This window comes from Temnothorax americanus, unplaced genomic scaffold, assembly GCF_048541705.1.
Source record: "Temnothorax americanus isolate GAGA-0224 unplaced genomic scaffold, ASM4854170v1 Scaffold19, whole genome shotgun sequence".
Taxonomy (NCBI): Eukaryota; Metazoa; Arthropoda; class Insecta; order Hymenoptera; family Formicidae; genus Temnothorax; species Temnothorax americanus.
Window position 1 is genome coordinate 1195059 of NW_027509329.1, and position 27180 is coordinate 1222238.

At 40.4% G+C, this 27180-nt stretch overlaps 2 protein-coding genes across 2 annotated transcripts in view; both read right to left on the reverse strand.

Moving 5' to 3' along the window:
* The window catches only part of LOC143896615 (uncharacterized), a 292658-nt gene that overhangs the window by 16157 nt on the left and 249321 nt on the right, over positions 1–27180 (reverse strand). The gene's annotated exons all lie outside the window — the stretch shown is intronic.
* On the reverse strand, positions 15246–18545 carry LOC143896621 (uncharacterized). Its single transcript, XM_077404571.1, has 2 exons — positions 15544–18545; positions 15246–15440 (listed from the first exon to the last, which is right to left on the reverse strand). The coding sequence occupies exons 1-2, from the start codon at positions 16669–16671 to the stop codon at positions 15426–15428; spliced, it is 1143 nt and encodes a 380-aa protein (XP_077260697.1). The 5' UTR covers positions 16672–18545; the 3' UTR covers positions 15246–15425.

The following is a 27180-nucleotide window of genomic DNA, read 5'->3' on the forward strand; positions in this document are numbered from 1 at the left end:
ACTTTTGTGGTTGATCTGCGTGCCATCACGCCATGAAAAGTGCTGTCGAGACGATAAGGATATGTCGACAGAGATGTATTGTAATGCACAGATATCGGTTACCAACATAATCGTATATATCGTTATATATTTTAGTCATTTTCAAATTGATATACGCCGAAGAAAAAATATAGAAGTAGTAGACGCTAAATGTAATCTCAATTTTTCGAAGAAAGAATAAGAAGTTTAAATTGTGGTATAACTTATGTAATCTGTATTTTATTAAAAGGGCATAAAATTTTAAAAAGAGAATTTAAAAAATCAAATATCCAATTTTTATGAGTAAACAATATAATAGACATACACATACATATTCGTATCTCCTCATATATTACGTTTAATAATATTATAAATTTCTTCATATTTTTCGGTTTAAAACTGTTTAAAACAAAATTTATACGTTTTTATGCCGCCTGAGGTACATTTTTGTGTGTTCAGTTTAAAATAAATTTCTTTTAATGCACCTTTGAACGCACTTGAGACCACCATGACCACATAAATACATATTCTAACGGTCCGGAAAATGTTCAACATTCATGATGAAACAAACATCACCATAAAGCGCGTTAGCACAATAGGACATAAACGACTCTTGCATCTGTCGCCGTTCTTATTGTCTGGGGAGTGGTGTCAACCTGTCGAAAACCCTGACGGTGGGGTCCGCGTTTAGCGCGAAAGTTTACAGCTGTCAGATGAACCTCCGAATGAAAAGCGAGAGCCGCTGCAATCGATAGATCATGTGCTCGCATAACAGCGTCGAGAGACGATTAGGGTGAACGGCCGTAAATAGTTTCCATAAACCGCCTCTTAGATTATTACGGCATCGTAAATCTTGTGTGAAGTGTTTACACGCACAGATGTATACTTTATTTAGAGTTAACTGTACAGTAAAAAATTCATATGTCTTTTTTTTACATCCCGTATATCGTACATAGTTATATAGTGCAACGAAAATTACGTATACGCTATGTTATTACTCACGTTACGAATTTTATTTATTTATCTTCGACTATTTTACGATATGACAAATAGTTACATTTGATAAAAATATTGCAGATCAGAATTTATAAAAATTCGCGTGTGGTGCTTTGAAGAGAATCATCAAATTTCAATGTAATATCGAGAGAACGTAGTCGTAACTATTCAACCAAATATAATTCGGGTGATTATGAGAGAGTACACGGGAGAGCACGTTATAATTATCGCTTTGTAGTTCGCTACAAGCACCCTCCCTCTTCCGACGTTTAATTCAACGTTACCCGCTTCAGTTAAAGAGCAAAAGCACGAAACGTGTGTCGACATAACGGTCCTGCTGCACACACACATACACCGATAGAAAAATATAATACAAAAATCAGTCTCTGGTATGCTCGAGTTTCATCAATTACCATTGTAACCACACCTGGTAATGATTCAAAATCATTATGTCGTTAAAAATAACCGGTTTAAATACACAATACGTTGCTTTTCACTTTATAAAATAAAATATAAACTTGCAGACCTATATTGTACTTTATCTCTTTAGTATCTACTATTTAAAAATATTTATTATGGTAAATATTTATAAATACAGTATCATTATTCTTCGTTACATTCTTTTGCCGTCCTATATTTTTGGACCAAAGTGTAAAAATATACGTTTCGTCATAGATTCGCCTAGATTTTCTTGCGCTTGCTTAATTCTGCAAGCACGTTTATATCAGCCTTTGAGATTGTCAATGCTAGTGGACAGAATAAGAACTATCGTGTTTCATATCTAAAAAAGGTGCTACAACCAAGCCCGTGATTAATGATGCAATATAATGGAATGCGAGGCAGTACCATAACGATCACTGCAAATCTTTCGATATATAGCATTTATTACATAAATCAATCATTAGTCAAACTGACAAAGTCGTAAGTTATAGAAAAAAATTGTACTAATCGCTGTCCGCAACGTACATCTATTTTCACATTTGTAATGTCGTTCTCTCGTCTTCGACAAAGACTTCCTACGAGCCACGAGGCGACAACTCTCGGCGTTCGTCTCGGTTGCATGTGACTTGCACATCCTATGCATCGCGTTCAGTTATTCTTAGACCGTAAAACGTTTATTTTTCTCGGCTTAAAAGGTTTCAAACTATGGGATCTACACGTACGCGCGTTCTAATAACTCGACGATGTTATGCACATCGTCAAGTGATGCATATGCATCAGAGGCTATAAATTCTTCAACCGAGATTCCTTCGCACAGTAGTAATGAAATTCACGGGATTATTCGCGGAATCGTTTCTTACGTAATGCAGCGTAATGATTAATAGTCAATCGTTACGCAGATTTCTAAGTGAAAGATCACTGATATTTTAATAAACCAACAATATGCAATAACTATTATCGAGATAGCTTACCTCATCTTTTCTAAGATTACCAGTGATCTCACAGGTACCTATTACAAGAAAAACCTTCTATATATAGGAGAAGATTATTTTAATAATATACATTTTATATTTATATTCCAAAAAATAAAAATAATTATTGAATTATCAGCAATTCCAATTTAAAAATTTTAATGACTTAAACCTCACGTTAAATACGACAAAAAAATTATCATTGAAGAATTGTTACAAAACTGTATTTTGCGATTAACTTTGATTGAATTTTATTTATATATAAAGCAAAATATTGGCTCGAACTTTAAATGTCAAAATAATCAATGTTAGAATTTTGATGGTTTCCAGCCTCGAAGATTTTACACAGCGTTCACTTATTCACGATAATAATCTATCGATCCGACTCGAGATTCGAGTTCTTCTAAAAAAGAACAACGATGTCTTAATTCACACTCGTTTAGTAGCTTATGCAAACTGAAGATTCTATCTGACTATGGCGTATAAGTTAGTGTTACGATCGAACGCGTTATTACAAGGCTGCGATCGGCAATGTATATGTTAGATCCGATGATAAGAGTTGTATCAGATACGATAAATTTCCATGCACGAGCGTGCCACCAACAGATTGGATCACTCCAGCGAGTGTCACGATTAGATTATTCCCAGAAACGACGACTAATTCAATTTCCTTTGCGGGCATCGGGAAATATTCAAAATATTCGCGTCAGCTAAATGAATATTCTATTCTATATTGTCTATATGTACATTGTCATTTAAATGACAAGCCTATATGATAAATGATGTCGCGATTCTCTCTGAATTTTGATTATATATAATATTTGATTTTATTTGTGTTCAAAAACTCTAATCGTACATTTAGTTATATATGTTATACATCTGTTAGCATTAAATAATTTTAGCAACTTTATAGTTATAAATTGTCGTTCAACGAGAGAGAACTGTCAACATTTTGACTTTAATATTTTGAGGTACGTTCTCCGTTTCGCCAATTACAGACCAAAGGGCGCGAGAAAATCACGATTAGCATAAGCATTAACGGAACTACCTGTGGTTGTTTGATCAATTTGACGCAGATCAAATGTAATCGGTCTCGATTGAATCGCAAGTATCAAAGGGGCCCATGCTCGCACGATGTTGCTGAGGGCGCAAAGGCGAGTGTATTGACGTTTACATAAGCGTCTCTCTGATGTAATTAATCACGAACGCCGGTGACTCGGGCGGACCGGTACGCAGACCGCTGATTACATTACCAGTGCGATCTATCCCGTCGGTGATTCGCGGAGCGGTAAAAAAGGATACGAGAACGTAGCAGCGCGCGAGCGTGGGATACAATTAGCTCGCCCCGACTTAATTGTCTAGCGCGAAGCACTACGTAATCCGTCTCTGATGGAGCTCGGGTTTAACGAGCTTCCATCGAGTAAAAAAGATCCTGCCGCAATGACCGCGCCCATGCGCCACACCACGGAAATTTCCAGCCTTCTCCGGATAGATAATGCTCCACGAATGTCATGGTGGGCGGGTATTTACCGGCTCCGTGTATCGAAATCAAAAGCACCCGCCGAGTGCACGCAGAGTTCAAGTACAGCGATTACCTCGCACCCATCAGACGGCGTTGAATTTGCGCCTGTGTGGGTAGAGGATAACCGCGGGTGGAGAGAGAGCAGGGGAGGGTGATTCGGATTTTACATTAAAAGCCGTTCCGCTTCCACTCACTTCCAGCTTAATGTACCCAACTCTCCTTGATCGTCAGAGGAAACGGTTACTCTTATATCCAATTATGCTTTCTCCGGAGCATGAATCTTTAGTCTTAACGCAATTTACTACGTCATCGCATTCATCTGTGCCTACAATCTTTCCGAATAGATCGAAATATTATTTTCTTTTTACTACTCTCTAAAAATGTTAAAAATGTTAAATTTTAGGTCTGCTGCTTGCACTCCGGATTGCCTGGGTCGGTCAACGAACTTTCGACGAAGTGCCAAATTATCCGTAACATGCCAAATAGCGCGTATCATAGTAAATACGCATGAATGCCGGTTTCGAAAGGGAAAAGAATGATCGTGGCGCGTCGTGTTATTATACGCTTTTGCCTATCGCGATATATATATTTTTTTCCACCAGCAGTGGCGAGCCTTTAACGGTATACATTCGGAAAACGAATCGCTCCAGGAGGCCTTTGCGCACGTCTGCGGCATGGCATACCGATATCGGTGGCTTTAGGCTCCGGGTGCATCGCCATGCCCAACATCGAATGCCGTTCGCGCGACACGAATAATAGCTAACGGCGAAGCGTATTGCGAACATGCCGGTGTCTGAATATCACGCTTTGTCACGCAAATAAGTACGGGCTCGCACGCTAATACGCGCCGTGTACGCGCAGTGGGTACATTTATTACGGTATGCAACCGCTGCGCCAAAGAACGCATCGTATACGAGACGTGAGAGCCTCGCACGTAGGAAAATGGGATGATTGATGGCCGAGAGTCATTTGTACTGTCCACGTAGGCACGTTGATAGGTGCGAGAGAGAATTTTTACTCTGCTAAATACCGGGACACGGCGAGAGAAATGGTCAAAATGGTCATAGTCAGAAAGACGCTCACGTAAGTGACCGTTGATGAATTGTGCCAGTTCGTTTTAAACACTTTCATCTCAGCAAACTTTTCCTGCTGCAGTCTTAATATGTAGAAGTTATATATGTCACACCAGGATTACAGTGAAATCGCATTATTTGACAATTTTAATCACATCTATCGAGTTTTCACTACATTACTTATATTATATGCTTATATATACATCGTTTACAAAGGCATATATGTAAATGAAAATAGTACGTTTATAAATTGAATAGAACTCTTTAAATGTTTTCGCGAGCCACTAGAGGTAATAACGATAAATGAGCCCATGACCGTACATAAATATAATTACAAACTACACTGACTTGCTGTATTAATAATATCTGCATTTTTTTAATAATTCAATCGATTTATCAATTGTATATCAAGAATAAGTGAAATCAGGAATGTCATAATATTTTCTACATTTTTTACATCAATTTTTGTTCTTTAAAACTCGGTTTCTTGAAACTAGGAGGTTTCACTCAAAATTGCAAAACGTTTGAATACCTGCATTTTCAATCATTTCTTTTTTGCACGCTTTAGAAATAGAATGTGATCAAATCATGCTGGTCTTGATCTTAATATACACCTCCTTTTTGGTCACCGCTTATGACAGGCTTATCTGATGCCTGAATAAATTCCTGTGGTTCGCCGCCTTCACGCTCCTTTCTCTCTCCTTCTTGGTAATACAAATCTCTCGATTATGCCTCGTGCATTATAATATCGGCATCAGACATTCTGTTCAACCTGCGGTTCGGCGCGCATATTAATTATGCATCGATATGCTGCCGATCAACAGATAATAGCGTCACCCACATAGCGCGCGCACGCGATCGGGAACAGAAACACGTAGGATCTTTTTTTTTCTCGCCAACGCTTTTCTTTCACCTTGGTATTTCGTAAATGTCTCCGAGCGTTACTTTTTCAATGCAAATTATCAATCCAACTGTCCGAGATCTCATAAATATATAATGTCATCAGACACTACAAGACATTCTCTCGCTTGTTAGGTAAAATACTAGGTTTGCGTGAAATTTTTGCGTTTTCGTAATTGTAAGATACAGACAGACAAATAAATTTAAAAACCTCTAGACAGGCTAAAAAAAAAGCACAGCGCTAAAGCTGCCTGATGTTAAAGAATTACGGGAACAAAACGGGATGCAAGCGACAAAGATGCTCGTATGAGCATCTGCGAACAATTAGATACAGCCCGGTATTATGTATACTCATAAACGTTTTCCTCAAGGCACGTCGTTTTAGCCTGAGATGTTGCGCATGCATGCACACGCTATATTTATCGCGACAGACGGACGAATGTGCGATAGAAATACCGCGAGATCGTCTCGTTAATTAGACACAAAATCAACGGGGGATTTCCTTCGACTGTTCCATCCCGGAGAACGAAAGCAAAAGGCCAAACCGTCACGGCAAGGAGATTGTTTCGAAGGATAACCGGTGTGCCTATAGCGATATACCTATATATTATGCAATTGCACCGGTCAAGCAAATTGAACATGAATTTTAATAAGATTCGCGTATGTACGGTGTACTTGTTCTCTCCTTACGTGTGTTTACGCAGGGAGTGACCGCCTATTACGTGCGGGGCGTAATCGTAACGAGAGAACGCCGAGATAAATGACAGTTTACACTGTAATGAAGTCGTCGTGTTTCCTTCGAGCAATTCTTCGAACAATTCCGTGTGACTTTATTCGATAAGAATAAACGTTCTGAAGCAATACACTCTACATACGAAAACTTTATGCACACGAAAATTAAACGTTGTTCTTTTTAGCATGTTGAAACTATCGAGATATAGGTATTGACGCATATATAACGAGATACATATTATGAACAAAAATGATGAAATTGCCCTCAGATTTCGTCCAAGAGTAAATTACGAGATTGTGCGTTTGGCCGAGGAAAAATATTTTCTCGCGGCTTTCACGTCTGGCCGATGACCTACGAAAGAGCTGTTGCAATGCGTTACGCTGGCGCCGTTTCGCGCTCGCGGTTAATCATACGACGTTATATCGCGGCGGCAGGAGCGTTCTCGCGCGAACATTTACCTTGAAATAGCACGGTGACGCGCACAATTAAAATGCACGCGAACGGGTGCAATTCCGCGCGCGCGACAGCTGCGATCGTTGGTGGCGCAAAAGGGAGGACGAAAACTGCGAGAGGAAAGCGAAAGAGAATAATGGGCCGGGGCAACACACGCGGAGGGCGCAACGCGGAGGAGAATGTTGACCAGGCGTAATGCTAAAAATATATGCGGGCGTAAGAGAGAGACGCTGAACCCCGCGCGCCACCCCGACGCCCGCCGAATCCGCTTTTACCCTCGAAATTATTCGGCGCACCTTCGACAAGGAATTTTTGGCGCGCGTTGAAACAAGGGAGGAAAATTCCGGCGGTCTTAGAACTTCGAATAGCTGTTCTCGCACGCAAGCCCTCAAATATAGTACGGAGGTAACGCGAAAGGAATCTCTTCAGCAACGGTGAAAAATGATTGCACGTTACCCCCGTTTACTCGACACATTAATCTGCAAATTCCTGTGACATTAGGAACAGGACAGCACGATCACAACTACGTCGTACATCTTGAACTCGAGGCGTTTTTATATAAATAATAGCCGTAGAAATAGAGCCTGAAATTAAAGTACAAATTGTGTGCACGAATAATTTTAGAAAAATTTAAATTAATTATAAGCAGATACACACACACATATATACACACACTTATCATTGAGAAAAGATTCTCTTTGTTCCCCCTACAACAAAAAGAAGTTAAAAATCCAACGTTAGCATGGAGCATATAGAATATTTCCATGAAAACTTTTTTAACTTTTAGAATCGTTTGAAGTTTGATTCAGAACAGTCTCGGCAAACGAAACTAAAATTATATTTCATGGTTGCATGACTGACAGTGTGACATACTGTGAATTTTTGCATGACGCGGAACGGCACAAAGTTCGATTCCGAAAAAGACAGCGCGGCGCCCCTTGTTACGCAAAAGTTCGCGACGTGCATTCATTCCCGCTTATATACGTATTCGCGTGCACACTCGCTGAAGATAATACCATCTTGAAAGGTTCGCCGAGATCGAGAACTCGTTCGCATGCGATAGCACTTAAAGAGCGGCTTGACGAAGGTCGATCAATATAAAAATCGAGCTGCGGCCTTGCGATGCAATTAATGCAGTTGCGTATACGCGTAAGACGCAGCGGCAGCGATGGAACGCGATTTCACGGTGGGCGCGCGCGTTTTTGCTCGCGACGAATCACGCGAGTCACGTCGTTGCGTAATTCGAAATTACATTCGATAGGTAATTGTACGGCGTATCGATAATAGCGGACGAGCGACCGATCGACCATTTTTGTCCGTTATTAGGCCATAATTATATGCATTATGCAGACGTACTTTTAAAGGCGCCGCGCCGCCCCTAATCGCGTAGAATATTAAACGCTTATACGATGATCGCGAGTTACGATGAAGTCAATAATTCTGCAATTTATTATTTCCGCGAGTTCGCGAAATTATAACTCCTATCCATCGGATAAGAACCCTGCCCGGCGATGAATGAAATTGTTCGTGATTTTATCCAGCGAATTAACAGTGAATAAGTTAATGGCGATTTAAGTGTAACAAAGTTCTTAATGCCAGAAAATTCGAAATTTATTAGATTAATAGATTTTAACGCGCAATTTCCGAGGAATGTCGCTGAGTATATCCTCCCTTCGTTAATTCCGAGTATAACTCGCAACTCGAAGATAGCATTATCTTCGAGTACTACGCTCCTTCGGTTTTTCTGTCAATAATTCGTTTCGCAAAAATTCAGGATCTTTCTGGTTTTTGTCGTAGCAGCGCCATTGAAGGAAGTAATATAAAACCCCGGTGTCTCTTGACCGCGATATGTCCAGATCTTTCCCTCTTTGTAACGACCGAACCGAACTAGTAGCAGAGAGCTTGTCTTAGGAAAGATCTTTTTACTTAACAGAATAATTATTCCGTATAATTACTTTGAAGTTTGAGATGAGATTTATAATAAACTTTGTAATTTCGTTCCTCTCTCCAATTTAAAGTGACAAACTTCAAAAAGCTCCACTTTATTTCCTGAAACTCAATTATAGACATAGCTCTACATACTACTGTACGTAACGGTTTTATATATATGTAACTTAAATTCTTACAAAGTTAGCCAGTTACACAATTACTGGAAACGTCATTTTACGAGTATTAGAAAGTTTCGCGAGTGAGTTTGCTGTCGAAACCCGCGGCGAGCGTACAAAATGACACTTGAAACGTTTGACATTTACTTTTCCCCGTAATACATCTCGCGCTCTCGGCTGTCAATTAGACGAATTTCACAACGTGCCGTTTTCCCCGACGTAATTTCTCAGGATTCGACAGACCCAAAGCCGGACACGACCGCGAACGGCGGATTTTCTTCCCGGTCAAGAAATTAGCTCGGAAATAAACCTGTTGTCGGGTGCGTGCTAATCCGGCGTACCAAGTTTTGTTATGCTTCGTCGGACTCGCACTATTCCGTTCGATAGACACGCTCCGGAGTTGCACGTCGATGGATTCGCGGAAGCTAAGAGCAATCGTATATGACCGTAGAAAGCGAGCCGGCCGAAGCGGACGATTCGATTACTTCTCCGGTACCGTCAGCTTCGTTTCTCGCTATCGGTCGTTGTTCGTGGAACCTCGTAACGGTTCCATGATAAAAATGCAGGAATATCACTTCGCGCGATTTTGTTACAGAAGGAAAGTTGCGTACGGATAAATTGTATAAAATAATTAAACGTACGAAATATACACCGTGGAGAAAGATATAAAATATTTGATCGCTATTGAAAGTATTGTTAGTATTACAGTTAAACATCGTTGCTTAATAATATTCTGTTATTACTTATTTTGAAATAGATATTGTCAATAAAAAGAAATCCGCATAAAAAGAAACTGAAAGAATCGCTGAATTGAAGTAACAGGACACGCGTGTTTTTCCAGTCTTTTATACGCTTTGTTGCGTGTTTTTTTCAGTCTCATGTTTTCACATGTTATTCAGCAAAAGATCTGCATCGTACGACTTTTTTGCGACATAATTTTAATACCGGATAATATTTCCGAATGGTCATAATATGTAGATTATTCACGAAAGCCACAACAGAATCACGTACGTTTCACATTTTCTTTGATAAGAAAACGCGTGTCTGTTAGTAAAGTTTTTGCAATGTAAAAACAACTAAATAACAGAAAATGTAGTTTATATATTTCTTTGTTGCATCGGCAAGGGAAAGCGTCGATTTTCTTCGGAAACGTCAAGGTAATCGATTTGTGAAACGTGTCGACAAATTTCTTTATCTAGTATCAGCATAATTTATAGAATAATATCAAGTAAGTGATAAGGCATGTAACACTTGCCGAACAAGAAGGAAACCGCGCACCATTACACTTCCATAAAGCTTTCTCCTGATCAATCAACCTCCCGACCTGATTCACGTAATCCATTGTCTTCATTCATTCTCGCAAGACGCTCCATGAAAGAAAAATTCATGCTTGTATAAAAGATAAACAATTGGGTTTATTGCGGCTAGGAATAGTTACGTACAAATCCATGATTAGTTACGTCACTTCGCATTTTCGTCCTAAGAGCATTGAATGTTTCCTGTTAATGTATCTCTCCATACTCTTTTACAGTACATTAAACCGAGCGTATTTTCCTTATCGGCATCCGATGTCTGTGATGCACACCCACGGATGTGTGAGAGATTATTCTCCAAGAACGGATGCGCGGAGATTATTCTCGATAGTCTACCCGCGCGTAAACATATACGCTAACGCATTGAAGTGAGACATGTAAATCACGGAATTCAAAGAGAAGAAATTATAATTCAACAATATTTTATCTTATTCAAACACAAAGTGGAAGATTTTTAAAACACATTTAAGAGCAATAGAACAAATTTGAAAATAACGACTAATATACAGAGCAGACTAAAAAAATTGTGAAAGTGTAGATATATACAATATTCGACATGCAATACTCCGAAAAGTTCTAATTTTCTTTGGGACATCGAGAGTTAAGAGAATAGTGCAAGGTAAAGAGACATATTAAGGTCGGCAGTCGTAAAAGTGTAACAAAGAAGCCTTTAGCTTACAGTGCTTACACTAAACGCGATCGCCATCAACAATTACGTCATATCGATGCGGATGCATCGTGATGCTATCGTGATACTCGAGAAGTATCACGTGCTTATAAAAAAATAACGTTATGAAAATAACATATTTAAAATTGCAATTAAAAGATTTCAAACGCATCTTATTTTATCAAATTAAATATGACGTTAAATATTGCGTGGTCAAAAGTTTTGTGCAAAACAGCTTAAAAGGATCACGCTGCCGTGATCGTGAACGTGGGAATATTTTTCCCATCATGGTCATCCGAAAGGTGTTTACCCAAAATTGAAAGTGATCTCAAACTGGATCGGAACGTTAGACCGGTTCTAGGAGCAACGCGTTATTTTCTTTCGGTCACGAGAGACCGCTCAATCGGTCCATTAACATTCCGCGCGTGCCCACCAGCCAGATTTGAATAAAGTTCCGCAGATCCCTGACGCCAGGATCGTGTACCGAAATAAACGGCGATAAGCATAGACACTTTGATGATCATTTTATTAGTTTAGTAACCTCAGATCTTAGCATATACAACGCGGTCAAACATCGTATTATCGTTTATTCGATAAATTCGTCAGATCTCGCCCACTGATTCGTTTTATAAACGTTGTTTATACCAGTTTCTCATGTAATTGAGTAACAAACCTTCATTGAGATACAAGTATGTAATTATAATTTTATACATTTTAAACAGTTTATCAGTTCTCTCTTTTAGGCGTATTTCTGTATTCTCTATACAAACTTTTCAGTATTTTTTGAAATTGTACAAAAAATTAATATTAATTATTATAATATTAAGTAACTCTTCACATAAAATTTTTTAAATAAATGTCAAACATATTCAATATTCTGATACTAATAATACAATATTCTGTTAAAATAATTAGAATTGTTATCAAAAAAGATCAAATGCAGGATCTAAAATACAAAATGTTAAATATAGAAAAAATTTAATTTGACAGAATGAAAACTACTAATAATAATCGAGAATTGTTAAACAATGTTCCATTATCGAATGTATTTGATCAAATTCTCTATTTCTCACTATATTATAATCATTTATCATCTATAAGAGAATATAAAATTTTCTATAGCAGGCCAGAACTATTTTATTAATTGTGGTGCGCATTCACTTAAAAAATATGTATAGAGTATAAGTGCTGTATACATATGTACATCTACTTACATACGAGATAGTATAACATTATTCTAGTTCTAAATGATGACAACTGAAATATGATGGCAACTATACTTGCTGCGCTTTATGCATCTACGATCATGAAAAGCACGCCCAGCGGATAATGCGATCGTCAATGTATATATAACTGGATTTAATGAAATAATTATTTTCTCATGTATTTAATGTTTAACATGCAATTTTCTTTTCACAATACCTAAAAAAAACATTGTTTGTAAAAACCAGAAAAACAAACTTCACATATTTTTCTATCGAGATAATATAGTCTCTGCAAAACTCCTCATCGTCTTGTGACGTTACGCATAATTTTGCAAGACCAAAGAAGCTTATAATTAGGCAAAAAAAAAGAATCAAATGCAGTAAACGTTTATTTAAATATTACGTCACACTAATCCATGCTATTAAATTATCATAATTTTACATTTTAATTAGTTTTGTGATGTTTTTCTGTTTCTGTCTGACATTTCTTTGAATGAAGAGATGTCATATCGCTATATCAAAGCAATCGTATAAGATTATCTACAACATCAAAAAATAAAATTTGCAGATATTGTAGATATATAGTGTGTACAGGATGTTAATCATCCAATAAAATTTCGATTAAATTAGCGATTCATCATTATCGGAATTTGAGCACGTCAATAGATAACCATCATGATGTACTTGATAACGAGAACAAACAATTCCGAAAATGTTCTTTCAATTCCTGATAGAATTACGGAAGGCATAATTACCACAATTTTATTGCGTTTAGATATTCGATTTGCGGGTAAAAATTCCAGTGGTAGAAGACCGTTCCATTGCATCGCAAATACGTGTACTATCGAGATAAGCTTTTAATGCCTCGCGTTTAGCGACGATAGCGTCACTTCATAATGCACCGAGCAGTCCTTATTAGCAACATTAGCTCGTACTCGTCGACGATAAGACGCATGCCAATGCAGATAACAAACATAAAGCCGGTCGCTTTAAGCCACGATCGCTGCTCGACAGTCGGCTCTTTAGGTGTGTTTGCGAGCTCGACGCAAAACGCGCGATTCACCCACGCGCTTAAATTCAAGTACACGTCCCCCGCAAAGCAGGTATTATATGTCGAACCGGCGCCCGAGGACGCGCCGTGTGCGTGCATGTGTGTTGAAAAGATGCACCAGGTAAATTCTAGCTCCGGGTCGTATAGCACTCGCTATTAATGCTATCGATATAAGTCTGGACCACTCACGAAAAACCATTCGTTATCTCTGACATGCGTCTCACGATACTCCAAAGAGTGTCGAAGATCACGCGCAAAAGCTTAGATGACGCTTGGCCGAACGAAATTGAAATGCGAAACGTAATATATTTATGCAAACAAACGTACTGTGTGTCCGAAAAAAAAACAACGTAATAAAAAACGACTATCAAAGCGATTTTTGTAAGAGAAATTCCATATTAAAGAATCTCCAGTTGCGATTTATTTATTAACCGTTAAGTGCGCAGCTTTGCATATATACAAAGCGACTTTTCGATGCTGCGTGTACTCTCCCATATGAAATTCGAACTGAAAATGCGCGGCTTTGTTCTGTAAAAGGCCATCTCTGTATGTATTTCATTGGTTATCTATTACGTGCCGCAAAAAAAATAGTAAAAAAAATTTCAATATTTTTTTAGGGTCCTTTAAAGAGTCATTATTTATTTAAAAAATTTTCAGATTTAAATAAATATGATAATTTGCGGCTGCAATGAAGCAAGTAGATTGAGCGAAAACAAGTTTGCTCCCCGTTAAATTTTAATTAAAGTTCGCGCCGATACTGAGGCCTGGTAATTATGCGTTAAACTAACGGACCAGAGGCTTCAACCGCATCACGATCGAGCGGTACGACACACGTGAAAGGGTTAAAATGTGTAAGAGGTTAATGGATGCGCGATCGCGAACATCTCGCAACGTGTCCCGTGCATAAATTCAAGTGCACATTCTGAGCCGGTGGCCAGCGCGCGTTTGTGTCAAGCGCGAAGCGAATTGCTCGCGCGCGTCCATCAGCCGCGCCAGGTAAAATTCCCGCTCGAGTCGAGACACTCGCCAACGCAAATACTCGAAGGAGCTTTGCGCAACAACAGACGCGATCGACTCACATCTAAATACCACATCGACGCGCCTGTGTGGGTGCATCTTAAAGGAGAACGCGGCGATTGCTCCGCGAGCACATCTTTGCGCAATTGTTCGCGCGATGCGTCGCGTCGCGTCGCGTCGCCTCGCGCGATTTATTCGCACATGAAAGACGCTCTGAATAGCGCGGACGCACTACCTATCCCCGAGGCGGCCCGCCGGAAATAATGCATCCCGATTTGCATCCATTCAACAACCGAGGCAGATTCGAGACAGACGCAGCGCAGCGAGACAGTTCCGCGTCTTCTCGAGCGATGAAGAATACAACGGCTGTTCAAAATTGTGCGCGGTCAGCCACTCTCTCGCGTCGTGAAACACGCTCGACCGCGGGAAGCATCGTTGCGAGCTTGCGTACATCGACGATATTTCACCGTCAGACTAGTCGCTCTATCGCAAACGCTTATTTATCTCGTAAAAATCGTTATTTTCTTTTTATCCGAAACCGGCGAGCGTTTCCGGGTTACTCGCAGCAGATTATTATAAATCACGAACTGGTAAAACGGGTTCCAAGCACTCACATCCGTAATTCCCTAGTAATTACCACCTGTTACATAGATCGTGGAAAAATGATATATCAATGTACCGAGAACACGTAATGTTGCGAGAATTTTATTTTATCAGAACGTTGAGTTATTAAGCTAGTTATGATATCGATAACTAAAATTAAGAATATCAAATTCAATTAAATATCTGATAAAGAAAACCGAAAACTAACAATTATCAATTCAAAATCCGCAAATTTAAAAAATGGCGATAATTCTGAGACATGTTTACATATCGTGCATCATTAGTTATTTTCTGTATAGTGTGTTTTACGATTACTCTTTCCATCTACTTGTCCGCATCAATGATCGTAGGCAAAGCTCACAGCCTTTGCGACTAAAAGAAACATTTTCATTGTAGACAACTCGCTATCGAAATTAATAGCTTCTCGTAGAAATGTCTCAAACGTCCCAAAAAACCAAATTAAATATCCACTCACGTTCAATCTGGGCACCGAGGCCGACCTGCCGTTGATTCTCCTGCGTCTCAGAATCCTCGCCCGCTCGCGGTCCCTCCTGGTGCACCTGCCGTCCTGCCGGGGCACCAGGCTGATTTGGGGCGCCTCCTCGAGAGACCGCACCCCGAGCAGAACGCAACCTTCGTCCTCGCAAACGCCCGCCACGTTGCTGCCGCAATTCCGCATTCCATCGGCACTCGCGTCGCTCGTTATCGTGCACCGCGACAGGTCCTCGGTGGACCTTGAGGACGCTCTCGAGCCTAGCCGATGTCTCTTCCGTTCGATCACGAAGGACGAAGCTCTCGCGCGCCGTGCAAGATCAAGCTGCGGCGCGACGGACCGCCTGGCGATCAACTGCTCCGTTTTCGTCGCGAATTCCTGCGGTCTGCTGGACCGTAATTCGATCTTCGGACGATATCTGACTACCTGAACGCCGTCGGTGACGTCGTGATTCGACGAGGGGGGTGTACCTCGCTCCAAGGATGAATCCTCGAGGCGAGTGTGCTCTTTGATATCCTTCGCCGTCTCGTCGCTTTGATTCCTCGAGGAATCGTCCGCGTGAATCTGCTCGCCGGTTCCAGGCGCGGAGACGCTTCTCCTCAGAATGCGTCTTCGCGCCTCGATGTTGGAGGACGCTTGGATAGAGCGCGTCAACGTGTCGCGATACTGCGGATTCACCACCGTCGTATGCCCATCCTCCTCCACGATGTTTCCGCGATCGACGATCTCGCCCGAAACTTCGGACGTCGCCTCGACGATCTCTCGACTCAAAGCGAAGCTCGCGCTTCTTCGAGATCCCTTAAACGCGTGCGCGTCATGAATTCGCGAGGGACCCTTCCAGGACTGATTCTTGCGAAACTCTCGCGGCTTCTCCGGCGACTCGATACCATCGACTTTCCTCTGGACGCGCGATGGCACGATGCGCTTATCGACCTCCAGCGTCGTCGCGTCCTCGTCGCCCTCGCGACGCTCCACGTCGTCGTCGCCGTTGGCTCGTCGCTTTTCGAACCGCGGCGACGTCTCGCGCGCTTCGTCGACGTCGACGCACTGACGTACGGAGATCAGACGGCAGCCGCCGTCGTCCCCACTATCCTCCTCGCTGATATACATCCGAAATAACTAAGCGTCGCACGTCATCGTCGCGCTGCGAGCGACGCGACGTTTTACCACGAAACGGAACGCGCCGACTTCCTTCCTTCGGCCTGGGAAATCGCCGACTCCTCGGGATCTCTCATGTTATTTTTTTATCTCTCTTTTCCTCGGAAACGGACAGGTGGACGGAAATCTCGCAAATTGCCGAAATATATATGCGCGTCGTTTCGCGGGAAATCCGTCTGCAGAAGTCCACGCTGCAGATTTGAGGTGCGAGGTCACGTCAAATCTGCGATGTCTGTGACAATTATTGTTTACGACGGGCTTTCCGGAAATGCAGTGCTTTTCCTTGATCCCTCTTTCAAGCTTCGGACGTCAGAGTTGGACATGCAGCGCGTGTGCCAGTTGGCTATTAATTAACGTCTCGGCGTGACGTCCCGTGTCGGTCGAATGTTTGAGCGATCTTCCGTATAATTAGTTGGGAGGAAAGCAATTTTCCTTTCAATGTCATTTCTATTACTGTGTAACTCAATCATTTTTTTTTTGGATGAGTAATGTACAGACTAATAGAGTAATGTGCGGACTAATTCAGAGGTTTGAGACTAGATCGTAAAAGTAATTAACAACCATCTTTTACAGCGCATATGTTATTCTAAATTTCACTGTTAATATCTCGATCAAGGAATGAGCTAAGAATCGTGAATAAAGAAGTGACGTAATTACAAAAGATCGAGTATAACTATTCACGATCTTTTACTGCGAATCGAAAACCTTACAGCGTCATCGAGTGTTTTAATATCCACTGTGTTAAATATATCCACTGACAATGAATATTGAAAATCTTCTCCGTTATATTCTGCGGACACATCCGGAATAAAACCGCTCATACGATCGAATGTGAATTCCCATTTGTATTCATGCCACGTTGTGCTCCAGAAAGAAACACAAATGCCTTTTCAAACGTAAATCATACGATAACAGTCTTCGCTCTTTACAATTAGCGGACGAGCGTCCAATGAGAATGAAGTTTCACGCGATAAAGGAAGAACATTGAGGCTCTCCCTGATATCGAAGGTCCAAAAATTCAGATGTTGCGAATCCTGTTCCTCAACGAGAATTCGCTTTCGCAGATCTCGATGTACTTTTTTCCTGTAATTCGTATTTTATGATGTACGTTGTTCACTCCGGGAGAGTTTCACTTTGCGCGAAATTTAAGAGGAACAATTTCAGCCGACGCAATTACGACAAGAGTTTTAAATTTAATGAGCACCATTGTAAAGCAATTTGTCCTTGTAAAAACCGACGTCACGCGATCGATCCTCGAACATGAGCATCGTGCGAAAGCGATCGAGGGAGATAGCGCGTGCTGCGTCGCGCGTAATTACATTACCGTAATTAGTGCTCGTGAGATCTCTTACGACGCCGTCTGGCGCAGTATCGGAGCACGCAAATGTATCTGACAAACGAAGGCACTTGTAAGTGATAAAGATGGACAAAAATCATCGGAGAAAAATACAATCGTCATTCAAAATAAAACTCACAGACGACAGTTTAAATTAATATACCGTCATTAATTCGACACTCGCGTAATAGCCTTGCCGAGTAAAACATTTCTCATTTTATCAATTATAACGTCGTTTCTTCCTTTTTTTTTTAATTTTTATTTTTTATGCTTTCGTGTTCAAGGCAAATTAACACGATGTAGAAAGTACACCCTATTTCTCGCGCAGAGGAAATTCTCTGGTCTCCCTTTTTTTTCTCTGTTTTCACTCCGATCGATCACTGACGATGAACGGTGGTTCACCGCTGACTTAGCGTAGGTCGGACACGCGCGAGCAGAAAAAGAGACGCACAGGCGTCGAGCGCCGTTGGCCTACTGCGCCGGCACCTAATCCCATACAGCCGACGCGCGGTGTGCGCGATACGGCTGCACGCCGCGTGCACACACACACGCGCGCGCGCGCGCTTGCTATCGTACGGACACGTGTGTACACGCGGCTACGTGAGGAACGACGGATACACGCGCGCGGGCTTCCATTCCGCTCCATTCCGCCATTCCATTCGAGCCGCGCGGCTTCGCGTCTATAAACTCTCACCCGGTGCTCGAATCTCTCGCCACCGCGCGCCACGCCGCGCCGATTTCATGCCTCCTTTCATGCGCAATGCGCGTAGGTACTACACACGCGTGCTCGTGTGTTGACGTCGACGGCCCGCGACCAACGTTCTCCGATCGGCTGGGACCGATCGCCGGCACTCGCGGCCTGGAATGCCTTTTCCTTTCGGAAACCATCTCGGATCGCGGACCGGTTACGACCGCGATACCGCCACACGCACGGCCGAGAATTATTGGGAATTATCGAAAATTGATACTAGACTGAGAGGGGCCCGGAAAAGATCTGAGAGGGGCACCGAAGGTGCAGATAATGCGGGGGAGTCGAAGGTATTATTTGTCGAGACGGTATTCTTATAGAAAACGTAAGTGTTTAGAGAAGCCGCGCCAACGGCGCTAGTTTGGATCACGATCAGCTCAAAAATTTTTAATACAATTTTCCAAAAAAACTGTTATAACGCAACGTAGTGTATTAACGTAGGCAATTGACCACTTAGAAGACTTTATTTGGCACAGAGCAAGTGATGAGTCGAAGGTGTGATCACTTTGAGAGACGACTAGAACTAACTAAAGTTCAAGAGGGATCTTTCTTTATATAAGAATTTTCGTTGATATATTTTAACCAATAACGCAATGCATTCTATTATCAGAATTAGCGATTAAAGCGGTTTATTAAAAGAACAAATAAAACTGAAAGTTTGGTATATGACGCAAAGATCTGTTAGCAAAGGATTAGTCGTTTATAGCTGTACGTGATTAGGAGATATAAAAAAATAATTTTAAATTAAAAGCGAGTCATGAAGTAAAGACAAATAGCGGAATTTAGGTTTATTAAGGTTTATTTTTAGGTATTTGTCTGGAAAAATTATCTTGCAAATTTTTAGAAATGGAATCAAGAGACACGGTAGTGTCTCGCGCCAAGTACGCGCGGAGCGAGACCGACCGTGACTCTTTTACGCGACGCGACGGGTTGCGAGTACCCGAGATGTTGAGATCTCGATAACGAGTGAACGGATCAAGTCCTAAGTAGGCTTGATCGATAGCTTGGGGTCCAATTAGGGGGGGTTTATAAATACGTGAGAAATCGAGAGTTGTGACATATGTAACAGCTCCCAGATTGATATTCACTATGATGCGACAGCAAAAAGAATTCATTTGGATCAATCTATTAATAAAATTTTACTGAATTTATATAAGTTATATTACAGCTAAGATACATAAATATTTTAACGTAATTCATACAGTATTTCAAAATTTTGTTCTTCCGTTTCATATAAAAAATGAGTTAAACGTTAGCCATATCTAGTTTCTAATTTTCTACATTATACTTTAATCAAATATGTTTAAAAGAACTAAAGAACCGTAAAAAATTTACATGATATTTATAATGATATTTCTCTAATTTTCTTGTAATTGTGGTATATGTTGCTGCGGTCAGACTTCAATATCGAAGAAAGCAAACCCGCATGGCTCATTAATGGACGCAGTTTGCCTTTTGCGAAAACATTATCGGGCCTGCACATGTCGCTTTCCGTTCGCGAGTTTGCGTCCGGTGTAAAGTTTCACTTTGAGGTAAAGCGCATTGGTGTAGACCGTCATCATTGGACCGTCACCTATCTACTAGATTTTTCTTCTCGGTTAACCGCACGTCAAAGGGAGAAGATAGAGCGTTAATGCTTCCTCACACAATATATCGAGCTCGAAAGATATTTCTCTTGATCTTTCTACTTTATATGAATTTACTCGAGCGGTACCAAGTTTCTCGAACTCATCTAATAATAACGAAATCCGGAATGAAAACGACGGCGCAATAGTTCTTAAGATATTTATATCTATATTTTGAGAGATATCAAAAGATGTTTTTTTATGGCCGTGGTTATGGCCATGCAGCTTTAGCTTCCAATGTCTATAACTCCACAAAAAATAGGAAAATCATACATCTTCGAATAACAAATAATATAATAATAATTGTAATAATAATTCGCAAAGTTATATTTATTCTAGTTTCTCAGAGAACTATAATAAAATTAATTTTGATATGCAATCATCCCCTTTCATCATCTGTAAAGAAACTTTCTCTTTTGGAAATTATATTCACAATTTTTAAGTACCAACTTGAAACGAGTGTATTCATAAAAATTGTTCCAGTTTAATCTATATGAAAGTCATTTAGAAAGCGATTAATTGACTTGATAAAGCCCAGACCGCTTTTATCACAACACCGTCAACTTAATGTCACTTGTAGATACGAAAAGAAAAATGCGCCAACCTCTCGATACATATTTCCAATCGGTACGCCGGACAAGAGGCCTCTGTACTCACATATATGCATTTCGAGCGGAGAGTGCAGCGAATTCTCGCTCGTGCCGCGTGCGAATCTCTGTTTACGCACGTGCAGACGGTATTTCATTAATTGCTCGGCGCAGCCTGCCCATTCATTTTGACACGTGATCCCACGATCCTCTTCCATGATATTCGCATACGTCACCATTAATTATAACATGCGCAAACACATCGATCAGTACGCGCGGATAATGAGCTCAGAGAAATAATCACCAACTCGTACTGCTGAATTATCGTAATTCCACGCTAATAATTATTATTCTTAACGAACGTGTGTTTAATATCCGTTTCGTTACGATGTAAAATATTAAGCTAATCGTAAGGTTTGACGAGAGTAACGAAGTAGTTCAGGACGAACTTTATGTTTTAATAAAATCATTAAAAAATTTATTAACCTATTGAAGCTCACACTTCCTTAATTGAGATTGAAACGCTCATTGTCTCGCTAGCACCAATAAATTTATATTAAGAAAATATAGAACCAAGAAATAAATTATTGAAATAAGTACATGATACATGCGAATAATTTAACGATAGTTTTGCCGGGTAGATATTAGAACTTTACTATTTCTCCCGACAATATATATAGAATTTTGAAAAAATTTTGAGAAGTAACAATTACTTCTCCTATGTAATAATGCTAGAGAAATTAAACCACAGTTAATTAGAAAAGATCCGATATAATTATACAAAAAGTGTGGCACGGAGAAGGTAATGAGTTTAATTTGCGGGCTGATAGGCGATTATGCCCAGAGAAATTCATATTTTCGTATAATCATGTGGCAACTCATCCACGAGTTGTAATAAGTCTCACCTAACACACAGGCTAATAATTAATTAATTTTAGACAGTCGTTAACAGAGCATCGCGCCGTAAATTCTGATTCAATCGTCAGATAACACAGAAAAGGCGTACAATCGTTATAGGCAGCATACAAAATCGTTTAGGATTACAACTTCGCATGTCGCGACGCGTGCGATGAATGACATGAAGATCACTTTGATCACGTTAATCTGTGTGGAGCACATTTTTCTTCAGAGATATCTGATCTCGGTATACGCAACTCTCACCGTCTACGGCTCATTAATTTTCTCTCACGCTATTCGAGGGAAAAAAACCAGTCAAGGAGATCCGAACTCCTGTCTTGCCCTTGAATCGATCACGTTGATGAGCGCGACACGATAATGCAACGGGAATAGGAGTCTGCAGTCGGTATTTCAACGTCGGAACCTGTGAATTACCGTGTGACACCCGATGCGGCGGTGAAACAAAAAAGACATATCCGCATTAATCTGCCATTTTATCATTAAATCCATCTCACGTACTCCGAAACATGTAACTGTACATCGTACATACGCGACGTATTGGTTTCAGCGCATTATAACGGATTTTAGTACATTCCGCGCGTGACTGATTGATGTGTCCATATATCTCGTTAATCTTATGCAGTATGATAAGCGTAAAAATATCAAGAAATTCAAAAGGAGATTAATTTCGAATGTTTTATACTGGAGTTTTAAGTTTGGTATAAAACCTCGGTATAAAACATCCGAAAGACTTTTATCACAGAATAAATTTCAAGGAATAGTATTTTCGGAACTTTGTAGATATAGACGACCCTCAAAAAGATAAAGAACGTACATAGAGGCGTTTACAGGGGGCGATAAAATGATCGTTAACACCTGGATATGCTCGTTGTGTTCATAAAAAAAGTCACGTTCATAAAAAAATAAACTGGTGCGAACAATATAAAAACCACGTGGCGCGTTAATGGTCCCTTTTTGTTAAAATCACACTATTTCGCGTTTCTTAATTGGGCTGACAAGCCTCTTAAGTATATATTCCCTCGGCGGCGCGCTCGGGTTATACGATCCACTTTCATCGCAAGTATGCACCATTGTGTGCGCGAGCATTACATTATTTGTTGCGCGGATGTCGCATTATTCTTCTGAGCTAATGAACTCGTGTCATATCGGTTGCAACCTCAGCGTCCTTGAGCAGATCCATAAACGCTTGGCATTCTCATTATACGCGATCGTCTCTTAGCAGCGAATGTTCAACTAGGAATGCAGATGTTAGTCTACGTCCTCCGCGCTCTCAGATCCGCTTACGACGATCATATCGATAATGAATGCTTTCTATACACGGATTATAATGATTGGCAGCTGATCTTGATTATCTCAACAATAGAAAGGCCGACAATACAGTGCTAGCTGGATTCAAATGTGAAATGTAGATATACAGATCAATCATGTGTGTGACTGAAATCGAGTTTTCCAGCAGTCTGCGATTAAGGGTTAAACGTGGCCTTAGCATAATATTTATTCTTGTTACGTAATAACATCCGTGAAAGCAAAAATGAATAAATCATGAAGATTATAAAAACAACGGCACGAAATTATACATTTATATTTTGCTAGTGATGAAAATGCAAGTCTCATTGCCATTTATTAGTTTGACACATTGCAACATCCAAGTACAGAAAAAAATATAGACAAGAAAGAATGTCAATAATATGCAGAAAAGAGAAATATGCAAGCAGGTATAGGATTGAGAGCTATGTCGGTCGAGAGGATCGGCGATTTGCCGGTTCGAGAATCCAGCTTATGACAATTCATGAATAATAACGTCGCGTAAGGAGGAACCGAAGGTACAGTTACATTTTCCACTCATTTCTACGCAGTACAGGTAGTACACGTTCGAGCGAGCATATAAGTACGTATGTCGGTACGTACGACGGGTCACCCACTTCGTTTTTCATGAAGAACACGTACGTGACGTGGCCCCTGGACGACCAGTTCAAGATTCCCGAACTAGGGATAGATCGACCTCGGATATACCGTAATGTCCAGTGAAAAAAAAATATCATGTGTTACAGTAAAACTGTAATTTATTTATTCGGCGGTAACGGAACGGCCGGACTCGAGACTTGCAAAAAGGAACTCGCTTCTTCAATCCGCGTCTAATAAATATTCAAAGACCGCCAAATAATTCTGATAACAATTGACGAAGGTAATTCACTTGAAAATGTAAAAAGTTCAATGTCTGCCTTACAGATTCCTATTACAGTTACTTAACAGATGATACGCTCTCGCAGTTTCCTTACTATTATTTAATGGTACACTTCTAAGTTACACGCATTATTAAATTTGAACGTTCGTTCTTAATTTAAAATTTCATAACGGTGAATGGCGGAATTCCTCGACATCACTCATTCGTTTCGCGTATGTTTAGACTTCGAGAATGAGCGCGCGGGGCTTAGTAAGTATACGCTAGCCGTCATCACAACGCTTTGCTGATTCACTCTAACAAATCTGTCTGCAGCGCGAAGAAGCGTTTAACGCGAGCAACGCGGGCCTACTGAAACTATGCCGAGTTATGACGTTCGGTACGCGGTGCAACGACACCGTTTCTTTATGTGCGTGCGCGTGAACAGCATGCGGGTTCACGTCTATTGCTGCACTCATCTGGGAAGGTGCGACAGAGACGGAGAAAGCGCGTTACGCATAAATGACTGCGCGCGTAGGTGCAATAGCGCAAAAAAAAAAATAATAATAAAACGCGGTACACCTCGAAAATGTGGGTTAATCGACGGCTCGAAGTGGAGCGAAACCTGCCTCGCGTCGTCTCGTAATTCACGCCGGAAGGTAAAACGCCTCGAGGTGTCCCTACGGTGACCTTCGCGGGATGTCACCTCCCGTTTCGCCTTCCTTTCTCTTCCGTTTAGCACCGAGCCGCGCGCTGATGGGTGTGAGAAACGCGCGTCTCGCACGTGCAGAACGATATTTCAAACACGAGTTCTTTCGGGCTGACGTTTTCTTGGGCTAAATAAATTGCAGGTTTTACAATTTTTGGCGGCAGTATTTTATAGTACCAGTTACACACAATTACTTTCCAACATCCATGTTAGAATAAGCTTGCCCTCTTAAAATAACGTCGTCGCACATATATTTAATTAATCGCCATTAGTAACGCGCGATAAAATGCACTTATATTTAATTTATTAACAATTTAAAAAAAAATTACGATAAAAATAACACAAAAATAGGGATTAATTTGATTACTTATTTATTTAACAGACATTGTCTCATATATATAGAGCAAATTAAACAAGTTCATTCTTTAAATTTTTGATAAATAAAATTTATATCTATTTTTCGTTAGGCAATTCAAAAAAAGAATAATTTCTAACTAAATATTATGTTGCTAGTTTATGATAAACGCTGAAAAATGTTTACGACAGATGGCAAGAGGCCACGTGCATAGTTATGGGTCGTAAAACTTTCGCGATACTTTATTGCGCGCTTTGGCCGTGTTCCCGCTGCTCATTAAGATATCGTTAAACTTCAACGAATACCATACGTGTTTGCGTTTATTATCGTTATATTTACATACGATAAAACCATTCGTTGAACGAGAGTTCTATCCGGTGACACTCTTAATGTAAAAAATTTCTTGGCGACGACAATAAATGAAAATCAAGATAAAGATCTATCTATATAAAGACGATAAGAAATGTTCCTATAAGGAGTAGATATCACGTCATAGGGTGGGAACAACGACAACGTACGTTGCATATAAAGTGTAATTTTGCGCACACGCGCGCCTTACGTTCCAAGGTTTCTCGGGCCTTGTTTATTAGGTTTGTCTCGTGACCCGTTATTATATATTAACACTAAGAAGGCGGGGCATTTTACGGTTTCTTCTTCGAAACCGCACATTGCGTAACACAACGTCGACCCGTGTCGTGTACGACTGCGCGCCATGAGAAAAAGGCAACTCACAGACGACACTGAATCGCCATTTTTACGGAGTGAAATTGTAGAATGGCCCTCCAAAGATTATATGCAAAGTAATTTATACGTGTACCAAATTTGGAGAAAACACAATTTTCACATGATATTACAGCACACCTCGCGCAACGGTAAGAATTCCAGCGAAACAACGCGTCATACGGCAAAAATATCATTTCGTTGAATAAATGTTGCATATAAATTGAAAACGAAAATAGATATTGATCATCGATGCATATTTCAGTCATAATTTGCAGCGAAGAAGAGCTGACCGTCGATAAATTGTTTTTTCATCGACAAAAAAAAGGTATGCGCGAACTTATCGGTCTACTTAAAAGTCTTCGAATCGTTAAAAGTCAATTTTACGCGCATATTTACTTCATGCATATTTTAAAGTAAAGTGTACTATGTAAATTGCAATTGTCACAAGAATCGAAAATTTCTTTCAACGATTTCTGCAACAGAGCAGCATCGCAAATCGATTAAACGAGGGACTTAATCGCGAAACAGATGTTGCGTTCAGATAGGGAGGACCGCGTCTCTTCCTTTTGCCCGTGATAAATCTATCGTGCATTAAGTGGGTGTTATACGCGTGGGGTCGAGCACGCGTAGGCGCGTACTCGCTTTCACGGGGGTGTGGGTGCAATTCCGCGCGATAGACGTTCTAAAATTCGAGGGACCCACCCGTGTGCCCCCGTAAATGCTACTTAGCACCCAATAAACACACTCGATTGAAATGATACCGAGTGAGCGTTAGTGATTGAACTGAGCTCAAAGAAGCTTATACTCTAATCTTTTCCAAGGTGAAATCGAGGGGGTTTCATCGTGCAAAATTTTTGAAATCCGGACTCGAAGATTAGAAATAAAAAATTTTATTTTGAAGAACTAAATGACGCAATAGGAAAATTCTATAATATTCAAAAGTGCGAGATAGCGCATTAAATTGCACTGTGTGAATAAAGATCTTGTTGATTATTTATTGGATTCTCGATTAACAGCATCTAATAATTTCCTACGATCAAACTTGTTTATTTTTTCTATTTCAAAAACCGTTAACTTAAGATTTAATTTTTTAACTCGTTTAACGATTCATCGTGCGGTATCATCTCGACTGACCAGTTGCGGTCCCAACCGAGGTCAACTGCAAATTAAGTAGCTCGGTAATTGCGACCTGGTATTTTATAAAAACACTTAAAGTTAAAGTATTGCGAAAAGAATCCGACTACGCGGCACATCAGATAGCGGTCAGCATATTGTCGCCTTGATTATCGCGTGACGACC

What these genes read in the sequence shown, in the direction of transcription:
- LOC143896621 (XM_077404571.1), bottom strand. Translation starts at nt 16,671, where the DNA reads ATGTATATCAGCGAGGAGGATAGTGGGGACGACGGCGGCTGCCGTCTG.